Source organism: Vombatus ursinus, unplaced genomic scaffold (assembly GCF_900497805.2).
Source record: "Vombatus ursinus unplaced genomic scaffold, bare-nosed wombat genome assembly UNPS02014961.1, whole genome shotgun sequence".
NCBI classification, from domain to species: Eukaryota; Metazoa; Chordata; class Mammalia; order Diprotodontia; family Vombatidae; genus Vombatus; species Vombatus ursinus.
Window position 1 is genome coordinate 79,394 of NW_020954739.1, and position 13,724 is coordinate 93,117.

At 52.7% G+C, this 13,724-nt stretch overlaps 1 protein-coding gene across 7 annotated transcripts in view; it reads right to left on the reverse strand.

The window, feature by feature from the left end:
* Positions 1-13,724, reverse strand: part of ABCA7 (ATP binding cassette subfamily A member 7) — a 59,330-nt gene that overhangs the window by 21,116 nt on the left and 24,490 nt on the right. For 5 of the 7 annotated variants that reach the window (XM_027845376.1, XM_027845377.1, XM_027845375.1 and 2 more), the window contains exons 12-24: positions 13,030-13,191; positions 10,902-11,101; positions 10,309-10,485; positions 9,863-10,085; positions 8,626-8,847; positions 6,231-6,435; positions 6,024-6,134; positions 4,527-4,698; positions 4,159-4,290; positions 3,377-3,516; positions 1,018-1,155; positions 391-578; positions 206-284 (exon numbers count right to left, since the gene is read on the reverse strand). In XM_027845376.1, the coding sequence (XP_027701177.1) occupies positions 206-284; positions 391-578; positions 1,018-1,155; positions 3,377-3,516; positions 4,159-4,290; positions 4,527-4,698; positions 6,024-6,134; positions 6,231-6,435; positions 8,626-8,847; positions 9,863-10,085; positions 10,309-10,485; positions 10,902-11,101; positions 13,030-13,191 (2,149 nt within the window). Of the gene's footprint in view, positions 1-205; positions 285-390; positions 579-1,017; positions 1,156-3,376; positions 3,517-4,158; positions 4,291-4,526; positions 4,699-6,023; positions 6,135-6,230; positions 6,436-8,625; positions 8,848-9,862; positions 10,086-10,308; positions 10,486-10,901; positions 11,102-13,029; positions 13,192-13,343; positions 13,440-13,724 lie in introns of those variants that run through there. The other 2 variants (XM_027845381.1, XM_027845379.1) reach the window with 2 other exon arrangements.

Below are 13,724 nucleotides of genomic sequence, written 5' to 3' on the forward strand. Positions count from 1 at the left end.
ATGTCAGAGCTGGGAGGGCCCTTAGAGCCCAGGATGTCAGAGCTGGGTTTGAGGGGACATAGGATATAGAATATCAGAGGGAGGAGGGCCCTTAGGACACAATGTCAGAGGTAGGGGGCCCTTAGAATATAAGCTGTCAGAGCTGAGAGGAAACACTGGAACACAGTGTCTAAGGACGTAAAGGGCTGGCCCATCAGGGACTCACCAGTGGCGTCAGCCGGGCCACTTTCTTTGCTGTCCAGGCCTTTGGTCCCACTCTTCCCCAGTCTGCCATGGTCCTGGTCCTGGGGGCACAAGGGCACCATGAGTCGTGCCCCAGGAGCCTTGTGGTCTTTCCCCTCCCCGCCCACCTCAGCCCTGTCGTCCCCCAACACCGGCCGGAGTCCCCACCTTCTCAGCCTTGAGGAGCGCAGTTGGCCGGTGCTTCACCAGGGTCAAATAGTAGCCACTGCCCAGACGGCTCTTGAGGAAGAGGGGGGATCCGCAGCAGCGCAGCTGGCCCCCCGCAATCACCGCCACACGGTCTCCCAGTAACTCTGCTTCATCCATGTAGTGAGTGGACAGGATCACTGTGCGGCCTGTGGAGGATGGCAAGATGAGAAGGCCCCTGGGAGCTCTGGAGGAAGGAGTCTCAGGACATCCCACAGTAATCAGGGAAGACTTTCAGGAGGAGGCAGTGCTTAAGATGGGTCTTGAGGGGGCAAGGATTTGGACTGAGTGGAAGAGGACATTTTCTGGAAAGAGATATTTCTGAGGATCACAGGCTTAGAAGCCATCAAGTCCAATCGTCTATTTTACAGATAAGGTGACTTGCCCAAGGTCTCACAGTCACTAAGCGTCTAAGGGTGGGATGTGAACCCACGTCTTCCTTATTCCAAGTCCAGTGTCCTATCCACGGCATTATGCTGTCCCTCCAAGAGTTGAGGGGGAGAGATGAGGGTCCCCAGCAGGAAAGGGAAGAGATGTTGACTCCAGCCAGAGCAACTTCTCAGTGAGCAGGTCCAGCCCCCCACCTACCCTGCCGATATTTCAGCAGCAGCTCCCAGATGGCCCGGCGGGAGAATGGGTCCACACCGGCTGTAGGTTCATCCAAGATGACCACTCGGGAGCCACCCACGAAGGCAATGGCTACGGACAGCTTCCTCTGCATCCCGCCTGAGAGATGGGGGATGTGTTCTCACCGAGCGGTCGCGACTCCCACCCTCCAGCCTTCCTCAGTATCCAGCACAGCCAGGAATCCGTACAGGAGAGGGAAGACAGAGGAGAAAGGAGAGCGGAGGGGCCCTGGGTCCCGAGCTCAGCGTAGGGGGCCGGGCACATGAAATCAGAGTCACAACGTTCCGACTGACTTTAGAGGTCGCCTCATTTAATCTAACTTTTTTTTTTTGTAAGGCAATTGGGGTTACGTGACTTGCCCAGGGTCACATAGCTAGTAAGTGTCAAGTGTTTTGTCTGAGGCCGGATTTGAACTCAGGACCTCCTGACTTCAGGGCCGGTGTAATCTAACTTCCTCATTTTACAGATGAAGAAACTGAGGTCTTGAGAAGATCAGTGACTTGTGGCTAGTAAGAGGCAGTATTAGAAATGGAACCCAAGTATCTTGATTCTAAATCCAGGCTTCCAGGACCAAGACAAGGAAAAAGGGCCCCACCTCCGCTCTCTCCTGCCAATCTTACTCATTCCTCAAATAATATGGTGTTGTACCAAAGGGCTTGCCTTTGGAGTCAGAAGACCTAGGCTTGATTACTGGGTCTATCACTTCAAACCCATGTGACCTTGGGCAAGTCATTTCTCTTTCTAAGCCTCACTCTCCTTTTTTATAAAATGAATGAGTATATATTTCTTTTTTTAAATTAATTTATTTTGATTTATCAACAATCACTTCCAGAAGCTTTTGAGTTTTAAATTTTTCTTCCCCTCCCTCCCTGAGTATATATTTCTAAGGTCCATTCTAACTTTATAAATTATTTCAATTAGTCAATCAACAAGCATTCATTAAGCTCCCACTACAATCCTATAGGCAGCTAGGAGGCATAGTGGATAGGAGACTGGAAATGGAGTCAGGAAGACCTGAGTTCAAATCCAGCCTCACTTACCAACTGCATGACCCTGGGTGAGTCATTTAACCCTGTTTGGCTCAGTTTCCTCATCTGTAAAATGAGCTAGAGAAGGAAATGGCAAACCATTCCAGTTGTTTTTTGTTTTTTTTTGCCAAGAAAACCCCAAAAGGGGGTCTCAAGAGTCTGAAATGACTTAACAACAACAATCTTATAATCTCTATCCTCTGACCTCCCACCCAAACTTCAGCTCCCCAGCTCCTACTCTCTGATGGGTCATCCTGCCCTGGGGGTCAATTCAAGTTGATTTAAGCATTTACTTAGCAACCACTATGTCCCAGACACTGTACTAGGTCCTGTACAAAGACAAAAATGAAACAAAAATGGAAGTTCCTGTCCTCAAGAAACTTACATTCTACTGGAAGAGAAAAGTATGCAGAGACACATAAACACTACGTATATCTATAGATATGTCTGTATCTATAGATACACAGATAGACAGAGATAAACAGTACATATATATATATATATATACACATACACACACACACACACACACACACACACACACACCCCTACACAGAGCAATTTTAAGGAGGGATTCTGGGTAGGACGAGGGCAGGAGCGGGTTGGTGGGGAGGCCAGTCTGACCAGCATCTCGCACTCACTTGGTCCGAAACTGTTTCTCTTCCCCATGAAGCTTCCCTCCTGACTTCTCTTCCCTCTTTCTGCCAACGTCCTCACCTTCTGCCCAAGGACGGATCCCTGTCCCTGCTCTTCCCACAGCCCCTTGTCTCCACACCTTACAACCACCTCCCACTCCGCCCCCTCTCAGTGACACCAGTGAAGGGCGAGGCCAGCTTCGCCCTCCGGCCTCCTGCCTGGCCTCCCTGCCTCCAGTGTCTCCTGCAGAGGCCACCAGAGTCTTTCCTCAGCTCCGCCAGCTTTCACACTTCTCCACGGCCCACTGAGGAGAGCCCAAATTCTACCTTTTCTGGCCTCCTTGACCTCGTTTACAACATCCCTGGCTGCCTGCAGCCCTCACCTCCCCTGCTCTAGTCATCTGTGAGCCCTTGAGCCTCCCCTGAGTCACAGCACCTGGCCCCTGGTCCCACAGTGTCCTGTCCCAGATTCTCACTGTTCCTTCTGTCATTCTTGTATCTAAGCCAGACTAGAGACTCCCTGAGGGCAGGACTGGTCTCTTCTCTCTTCAGCTTCCCTTCCACACGGTGGAGCACAGAATGCAGGGGGGTCGATGGATAGAGGGAGGGGGAGGGTCCAGGAGACAGAGACGAGAGGGGCCCGTGCCCCAAGCTCACCAGAGAGGTGACGAGTCTGCTCCTGCCGCTTGTGTGGGAGCCCCACGTCCTGCAGGAGGCGAGGCAGCTCCTGGCCCACCGCTGCCCGGCTCAGCCCCTTCAGACGCCCGTAGAACCAGATATGTTCTTCCACAGTCAGACTGCGAGCAGGAAGAGAGAGTGAGGCCCGTCCCCCAATGCCCAGAGCACTCTTCCTGAGGCATCCCCAGCCTGGAACAATGACCCCTGTCTGCCCCCTCTCCTGAGCACCTCAACTAGCCATGGGACACTGGGCCTAGGGGGGAAAGGTCATAGATGACATAAAATAAGAGGGTCAGTGAGATTGTTTCCAACTCCCTTCTGGCTCTAACATTTTGTGCTTTAATGTTTTAAGGCTTCTGCTCTCCCTCCACCCCAACTCCCCTTCTAGGTCTGACATCCTGTGTTCTAAGGTCCCTCCCTGCTTTGACATCCTATGTTCTAAGGGCCCTCCTTGCTTTGACATCCTGTGTTCCAAGCCTCACTCCCCCAATTCAACTCTGACATCCTGAGTTCTAAGGGCCTTCCCAGCTTTGACATTCTATGTTCTAAGGCCCCTCCCAGCTCTGACATCCTGAGTTCTAAGGGCCTTCCCAGCTTTGACATTCTAGGTTCTAAGGCCCCTCCCAGCTCTGACATCCTGTGTTCTAAGGGCCTTTCCAGCTTTGACATTCTGTGTTCTAAGGACCCTCCCAGCTCTGACATCCTGAGTTCCAAGGACCCCTCCCAGCTCTGTCAGGTCATTTCCTAGCTCTGTGACCTACATATCGAAGAGCACATTATGCTGGGGGCAGAGACCAAGGTGGCGGTGCACGGCTGCCCTGTTGGAGCTGATGTCTTGACCGAGGATGAGGGCTGATCCCCGGGTGGGGGGAAAGAGGCCGCTCAGGATGGAGCTGGGGGTACAAAGAGTCAGAGCTAAGGAAGACAGGGGCTGCAGAAGTGGGTGAGCAATTGGGTGGCGATGGGGCTTAGGGAGGGTTTCCAGAGCTGGGGGAGGGGAGGGGAAAGCATGGAAGAGTTCTCTGCTCCCCCCTCCCATCGGAGCCAGCCTCCTAGCCCAGTCTGGGAGGGCCCCCCACATCCTGCCTGTCCCTCCAATCCCACCCCATCCCATCCAGATGACACTCACAGGGTCGTGGTCTTGCCAGCCCCATTGTGGCCCAAGAAGGCAGTGATGTGGCCCTCGTAGAAGTCCAGGCTGAGCCCCTGAAGGGCAGGGCGGGCACTGCCAGGGTAGTACTTCACCAGGCCCTGAAGTGACACACCCACCTGGAGCCCAGGGGAGGGGTCTTCCACCAGCACTGAAGGAAACCAGGGACCAGGGCATGAGGTTCTCCCAGCCCCAGCCCAGGGAAGCCCCGAGCACAGGAAGCTTCCCCCCACCACACACTGCAAGGAAGATACTTGCTACTCTGAAATCTGGGAAGGGGATGTAAACACCAGAGGGAAATCCTGGGGGGTTCATAAGGTGAGTGCTGGTGGATGGTCTGTAATTCAGTTCCATTCACCCAGGGTTACTAAGGCAAGAGGTACAGTAGAGAAAGCGCTAGGGCCAGAGCGTGAAGGACACAGGTTCAAATCCAGCCTCAGAAACTTACTAGCTCTGTGACCCTGGGCAAGTCACTTAACCTCTATCTCCTTCAGTTTCCTTTTCTATAACAAAGAGATAATAACAGCACCCACCTTGAAGGGTCATTGTGAGGTTCAGATAACATAATGTTTGTAAAGCACTTAGCCCAGTATATAGTAGGCACTTAATAAATGACTGTTTCTCTCCCCCTCGCTAAGGGCTCTGCTACAGTGGAAGCTTTGTCCCCTACAGGGCAGAAGGAAGCTACAAGGGTGGTGACAGGTGTACAAGGATGCCCTTTCTCTCTCCGGGGCTGCTAGGAGCCTTTAAGAGAAGTGGGATCTCCAGGGACGTGGGGGGCTTCTGTAGAGGGCAGAGACTCTCAACCAAGGGTGACAGGTCCAGATGGGGGACGGGGAATCTGGGGGGCTTCAGGAAGGACAATATGGAGGTGGGGGGCTAGAGCAGGGCTCTCCACCTTTGGCAGTCAGGCTGGTGAAGCCTATGGACGCCGTCTCAAAAGAAAGTCTGAAATGTACAAAATTAAATACCCAGGAAGCTGATTAAATTGAAATACAGTTATCAAAAGACTTCTTTTAAAAACATAAACAAGTTCACAGAGCCCAGGTGAAGAGCCCTTGGTCTTTAGTGAGTGTGAGCTATATGGAGGGGCCTAAGGGATGTGGAGGGATACAGATGGAGCCATGCTCTTTAAGGGTATCAGTCAGTCAGGGTAACAAGCATTTGTCAAGGGCTCACCATGCACCAGGCACTGTGTGTGCTGAGTGCTGGGGTGGCTACTACTGGGAGGGGGAGCAGTATGGGGGATGTGAATGGTCTCTAGGGATGTGTGACAGGTCTGTAATGGGCTGGGGGAGATCTACAGGGATGTGAAGGCCCTACAGAGTTTAGGGGGAGCATGAGATCAAGGTATATATTAGAACATGAAAGCTCTGTAAGACAGGCCAACAGGGACACAGGGTGGCCTGGCCTCTGAAGGTATGAGGTCAATGGATGTGTGAGAAGTCTGTTGGGGGTAGGGAATAAAGGACTTACCTTGGGGGTCATCCTTGGAGGGGGTTGGGTCCAGGCTGGCAGACGCCAGCTCGCCACACCAGTAGCTTTTCCGGAAGGGGAAATTCCAGGGCTGAGGGATTCCATACTGACCTAAGGTGAGCAGGGGAGAGTGGACACCTCAGGACCTGAGTCCTGGCTCCCCACGCCAACCCCCCACCCCAAGCCCTGTCTCTCTCCAGGCCTCACCAGGGCAGATGGCCTCAATATACCAGGTGGCTGTAGCATAAAGTCCAGCGTCCAGGATCAGCAGAGCCTCGCACAGTGCCAGGTTGTAGCCATCACCAGCCACAGGGCTCCGGCCCATGTTGTGCCACTGAATGCCCACACCCTGCTCCTCATACAGGGAGAAGTACTCACAGCCAAAGCCAAAAGCCACTGGGGACAGCAGGCTCTATAGAGTCGGGCAAAAGGAAGGTGGACATCACTGCTGGCACCCTTTCCTCCTGCCAGGGGCACTGCTCCCTGGCCCTTGGCAGGCACGAGCCTACCCAGCTCTAAGGCCAGGGTCCCAGAACCCAAAGGGATCGGTATTTCCAGCCCTCAGTGAGAGCTGCCCACTTCTGTTCCAAACTGCCAGGGCCTGGGGTTGGCACAACTTGGCCTCCCAGAGGGAGTCAGATTATAGTCAAGGGTCTATAGATAAAAATGAGGTATCTATGAGGGGCAGGATACCTGGGGATGGGAGAGGGGATTCTATGGATGCTCTGGAGCTGTAGGGAGCCTATAAAGAGAATATGAGGGTCTAGGGAGAACATGAGGCACCCCCAGGAGAAGGGACACTTCCATTTTCTGTCTATATTTCAAGCATCTATCCCATGCCTTACTTCATAGTACTTACTTCATAACAGGCATAAATACACATTGAATTGAATTGACGAGAAAAGATGAGGCATCTAGAAGGGGCCTGGGGTGGTCTATGGTCATGAGGAGTCTCCAGCAGGGTATGAGGGAGAGTATGGGGGTACAGGCTTGGGGGGGTCTCCTGGGAGTAGGGTGGGTTCTTGGGTAATGTCAGAGTGCTGGAATCTTTGGCAGGTGTGAAAGCCATAAGGGAAATCTGTCTGGGGGCACAGGAGGGCCAAAAGAAATGTGTGGGCTCTTGAGTCAGAATGGCAGGTCTACGGAATAATGTGGGCCTGAGAAGCCTCGGGGTTAGGTAGGCTCTATAGACAGCACTGGAGGAAGAGGATGCTGGGAAGATGGCGGAGTAGGTCAGAAAACTTTTGGCTTTCCAAATTTCCTCCACAAAAAAAGAACAAAACATTGTCTCAAAGCAGCAGAAATAAACACGGGGTAAAGCAGTTGTCCTCCTAAGACAATTTGAGAAGACCCCAGGAAAGACCCGACCTCCAGGGGCAGAGGTTTGGCCTAAGAGAACTGCAAACATCTCCAGGCCAACTGGGGAATCAACAAACAAGTTCTAGAGGAATCTGGGGTTGGGAGGTGGCCTCAACCTTAGAAACTTTCATCTCCCAGACAGTGCTGGGGTCTGATGGCTGAGGAAGAGAAGATTAAAGGGCCTTCCACTGTCTAGGGATGCCAAGCACAGCCGTGTTGACCAGACACATCCCAGGCTGCGGCGGCAGGGAGAAGACACTAGCACACACCTGCTGAGCACAGCAGCCAGGGCAGGGACCCTGCTGGCTGTGGCAGAGTCCCTGGTTCCTGGCAGAGAGGACAATTATAGCTTGCAGACACCGGAGGGACCGTAGGGAACAAACTCATTTGTGGGACAGTGTGGCTGGGGGCCCTACCTGTGGCTTAGGAATAGAGAGCCCCAAGGTGGGCCCAAGATAGACCTCAGAAAATAACCGTAAGAAGGACCTAAGGCTCGGGGTTTCATTCCCCGTACCTCAGGACTAAAACTTGATTATACTAATAGCTGCTAAAAACAAAATAAAACCAAAATAAATAAATATGAGTAAGCAAAGGAGAAGGAATCCAACCATAGATAGTTACTATGGAGATGGAGATCTGGGTTCATATTCAGTGGAAGATAACGGAGCTAAAAAAGCCACTCCTTTTTCAAAGAGAAATGTCAGATGATCCCAAGCACAAAAAGTATTCTTGGAAGAACTCAAAAAACACTCTAAAAATCAAATAAGAGTGATCAAAGAAAAAAATAGAAAAAAAATAAGAACAATCCAAGAAAATCAAGAAAATTATGAAAAGAAAGTCAACCAACTGGAAATTGAGAATCAAAAACTTAAGGAGGAAAATAATTCCTTGAAAACTAGAATTGGGCAAGGGGAAGCTTGCACTGGGGGATCCAGAGGATATAGAGTCTATTGGGCATGGGGTCCATAAGGGACATCTGGAAGAGGCCTATGGGGGAAGAAGTCTATATGGAGTATTTGAGCCTAGAGAGGCATTGAATCTGGGGGGGGGGGCCTCTATTCTACCCTGCACCCTGGCAGAGTGGGTATAGGTCTCTCCCCTGCTGCCCACAGGATGGGCACTGCCAGAGTCCCTGCAAACAGGCCCAGGGCATCAGTTCTCTGCCCAGGCCACCCTCTGCCCCACCCCCCTCCCCATAGTACAAGGCCCAAGACTTCCTGGGCAGGCACACCCCAAGCCTCACCGCAGCCAGGCGCAAGGCAGGGGGCAGGTGGTCCCTCCAGGCCACGCAGAGCACGTAGGGCAGGTAGAGGGTGAAATAAAGGAGGCCTCCGCAGGCAGCTGCCACGTTAGCACGGGAGAAAGCAGCGCTGAACAGGAAGCTCTGGCAGATGGTGGCGACGGCAAAGGCGGCCAGGAAGAGGAAGACGGGGAAGGGGTCACTATGGGGGAGAATGTCCCCCTGCTGCAGAAAGAAAAGGAAGGGGGTGACCCAGTCACACCCATGCTTATACCACCACTTCAGAGGTCAAATGCCCTCTCTCTCCACCCTTAGGCCGAGCCTGGGGGAGGATGAGGACCCCAAAACTCGGGGTAATGGGAGATGGTCAGGGCAGTAACAAATCTGGGATGTGGGAAATGGGGCCAAGGGAGCAGGCATTGAAGAGAAGGCTTGGGAGGGGCCCCGGATATGGGGGGTATAGGACCGTTGACCTAGAGTGGGCCTCAGAGGAAGAAAATATGGCCCATGGAGACTAATTCACTTGCCCAGGATGGCATAAGCAGTAAACATTACAGACGAGATGTTTATTGCTTGGGTAAACTTCTGCTAGTCACTTAGGCCTCTGTTTCCCCATTTGTTAAAATGTGGGAGCTGGTCTAGATGGCCTCACGTGTGAAAGGGTGAAGGGTGGCAACACAGAGTATGGCACCCTTAGGTTAGGGGATGAAGCAGGGAGAGCCTTTGGTTTAAGGGACAGAATAGGGGTGTGGGTACGGAGGAACGGGGCCCTAGAATTGAGGGGGATGGTGGTGGGATACCCTAGGCATGGGAGATGTCCTGGGGGGATGGAGTAAGAGGGACCCTGGGCTTAAGAAACAGAATGGGATGGGGAGGTCTTAGGTATAGGTGATTAAGTTGGGGGGGGGCCTCAGCATGGGAAAGGGACTCTGGGGTCCCTGGGTCTGAGCGATGGGGGGAACTCTGGAAATGCATGGGTGACAGAGTGTGAGGGAGGGAGCTCTGTGCTTAAGGAATGAAATGGGGAAGATCTTGGATATGGGAGAAGGACTCTGGGATCCTTGCGTGTGAGGGATGGGGGGGAGAACTCAGTGAGCAGAGTTTCCCTGGGGATGGAAAATGGAGCTGGGCGTTCTGGGTGGGAGTGACTGAGTGGAGCTGGCCTGAGCTTGGGGGATGGAGAAGGGAGGAGGTCCCTAGGTTTGAGGTGGGGTCCTGAGTGGGTGGAGGCCAATCTCACCTTGAGGATAAGAACAAGAAGGCTGCTGCTGACCAAGAATGGCACAAGGCTACTGACAAACCAGCTGCCCCAGAGGACGCTGCGGTCCAGGCCCATGGCCAGCATGGTGTCCCGCAGACGAGCTTCTTTCTCCTGAACAATGCCCTTCACGGTCAGTGCCACCGAGTAGATCCAGGCCAGGGTCAGGAATAGCGGCAGTGACCGGTTCAGCACCCGCAGGAATCTGAAGGGCAGGAGGAGGGAAGAGTCCAGGCCATCACTCTGACCCTCCTCTTAACACAGAGCCCTCAGTCTGACAGCTCCTTCTCTCAGGTCTGGCTGGCAGGATGCCCAGGGTGGGGATGCCCAAGGGGGCACAGGCTACTTATGGTGCCCAGGTCGGCCTAGGTATGGATGGTCGGGGCTTTGACGAGGCCCCCTGAGATGCCCAGGGTGGGGTCACTCACACATCATCCACATAGCAGGGGTAGGGCATCTGTTGCAGGTAGATGCTGGCAGGGTGGGCAGAGCTGTTCAGCACCCGGATGACTGCCCCCTCCAGAAGGTCCTGAAGATAGACAAAGCCACCCCACACATAGCGCATATCCAGGATGGGATCTGCTGCCGGGCCAGGGTCCCAGAACCTGTACAGAACAGGCAGGGACAATGGCAAACATACTGCCCCTGGTGCCAGGACACCAGGCTCAGGCTCCATCCTTCTCTGGAAAGAGCTAACAAAGCAAGGACTTCCATCTCCCTGGCACCACGCCCACCCCCTCCAGATAAAGAGCCAGCTCATGGCCTTCTCTAATACAATGGCAGAGCTGGAAGGGATCTTAGAACATGGAATGGCAGAGCAGGGAGGGACCATAGAACATGGAACGGCAGAGCTGGAAGGGACTTTAGAACATGGAATGGCAGAGCAGGGAGGGCCCTCGGGACAGAGAACAGCAGTGAGACAGGCCTGGGACCAGAGTGGCCATGGGAAGATCGGGTCCAGGCTGCCCCACTGCTCCTGCATGTCCAGGGGGAGCCACGTCAGCCTCCCAGCCCCTCCAACCTGTCTTTGATCTTATTAGTCCTGGTGACATCATCGATATCCATCCGGATCTTGAGGCGGATGTGGCCCGGAGCTCCCCCGTCCTGGAGCCCCAGGAAGACAACGCCAGCCCAGAAGCGCCGCTGCCCCAGCAGCTCCACGGCCCGCTCCATCAGACTGTCCTCGGTCACCACCGGCTCCAGCTTGTCCAGAGAAACACACTGTGTGGGAGAGGAGAAGGAAGGTAACCGCTTGGGGGATTCCAGACCCCCAACCCAGGAGGGAGCAAAGATGAGTGCACCAGGAACCCGGGAAAAATCCTGAGAGTCCAACATGCACGTGTGTATGTATGTATATGCAAGTACGTGTTCATGTATGTACTGTATGTGGGCACGTACAGAGTGTCTGTGTATGTACACATGTATATCACATGTGTGTTGTGCATGCATGTGTTGTGCAAGCACACGAGCAACGGCACATGCATACACACAAGCATTATATTGTATGTATGTGTATTCTATGTGCATGTATGTATGTGTGCATGTGTTTTGTGAATGTATATATGTACTGTACACACATGTGTATGCATGTGTGTATATATATGTATAGTGTATTTGTATGTTTTATAAGTATGTATGTGGGGCAGGGTGGGGTAGAAGGGCAGAAGGTACATGCATCTTCCTATCTTATTTTTCATCTTTGAATCCCAGCTCACAACTTGCCTCCTCCTGGGAGCCTTCCCTGCTTTGCCCCGACTCCAGCATGTATTTCTTTTGCACGGATCTTTTATTTGCTTCTCTGTGTACCTGTTGCCTCCCCCCACCGTATATAAGATCCTTGAGGGCAGTGGCTGTTTCATCTTTGTCTTCGTATCCCCAGCACTGAGTTCAGTGCTTGGCACACAGTAGGCACTTAATAAATGCTTGCTTGATTAAAATTCTACCTCTTCCAAGAAGTCTTCCCTTACCCTCTAGTCTACAGCCACCTTCGGGTACTCTGCCCCTGTCTGCTGTATGAATCGCCGATCAATTACTATGCATTTATTGAGCATGACCACGGACATGTGCATTAGTGTTTCACCCTCACACTGGGTCGGGGATTAACTTTGGCCTCACCCAGTGCTGCTCCCGGTGGAGGGAGAGTCAGGAAGGCCTGCGTTCCACACTCCAGGCCAGTCCCTGATTCGGAGTCAGGGCAGAGTTTCCACACTGGGAGTCTCCAGTAGGATGAACTTGTAGATTCAGACCAGAAGAACATGCACCCACCCATTCTGCGGGCCTTCTGGCACAGAGCCTCTGGCCTGTTGGGGGGACCTTAGAGGGCTCCGTCCCCCAAGACCCTCTCCAACAGGACCATGGTTCTTTCCCCCAAGGGATCAGGGCCAGACCTCGCCCCCAGAGGTGACTCTGATGGTAAAGGACGTGAGCCAGGACACAGACCATTTGGTCAAGCACCTACTATGGGCCAGGCACTGTGCCAAGCACTGAAGGTACAAACAGAAACAAACAAGGCCCAACAGAAGCCCTCAGGGGGCTTACATTCTAATGAGGGAAGACAAAATACCATCATCATCATCATCATCATCATTACTGGCACTTAGGTACCCAGGCAGCAAGGTGGAGTAGTGGTTAGAACGCTGGGGCCTGGAGTGAGGAAGACCTGAGTTCAAATCTGGCCCAGATGTGTGACCCTAGGTAAGTCACTTCGCCTCTGTTTGCCTCAATTTCTTCATCTATAAAATGGGGATGATAATAGCATTTACTTCCCAGAATTGTGAAAATCAAATGAAATATTTGTAAAGCACTTAGAAGAGAGCCTGGTCCATAGCAGACACTATTTAAATGTCAGCCATCATCATCACCATTATTATCATGTTTTAAGATTTGCAAAGCACTTTATAACTATTATCTCATTTGATGCTTATGATAACCCTGTGAGACAGGTGCTATCATTGCCATCCTTATTTTACAGTTGGTGAAACTGAGGCACACAGCAGTGACTTGCCCCAGGTCATACACCTAGTACGACTGCCACCACTCTACTCACTGGGCCACTTACTGCCTCTGTGCATATAGGGGAGATGGAAAGAGGGGAAAGCAGGGGCGGGGAACTTAAGAGCATTGGCCCTGAGAGAGGGGCGCCATCTCACCTCCAGGACTTTCCCCACTTTGTCCACTATCAGAGTTATGTCTTCGTGGGCCTCTTTCCAACTGTAGCCACTGCCATCTAAGCCCAAGAAGGTGCGGATAGCTGACGTCCCGTTCCTGGGGAGCCTCAGCCTCTCTTCCCAGGCGGGCATCTGGAACACCCTCTGGAGGACCAGGGGAAGGGAGAAGCCCCTTAGCTGGGTCCCTGGCCCTGACCCCATTTTCACCCTTATGTCCAACCTATGCTCTTCCCATGCCCCTGGAATGCCCCCATCCCTTCTCTTCCTCTCCAAAACCAGTCCTAGCTTAACTTCACCTTTTCCCATGAAGCCTTCCTCAACCACTCCAGGCCCCAGAGACATTTCCCTCCTCTGAGCTCCCAAAGAATTTGGTGTTTGGACAACTGATCAGGCACTCAGGAGACAGGATGTAGGACCACAGAGCGAGAGAGGAAAGAGATCTCAGAGGCCATCTAACTGAACCCCCCTCATTTTACAGATCAGGAAACCGAGGCCCAGAGAGTGATTTGTCACACAAGCAGTAAACATCAATAGCGGGGTCTGAACCTGGGTCCTCTGACTCCAGAGCCAGTGCTCTTTCTATGATGGGAACCTAGGAAGGACCTTAGAACATCCAATGTCAGAGCTGGGAGGACCCTTAGAACATGGAATGTCAGAACTGGGAGGACCTTAGAACA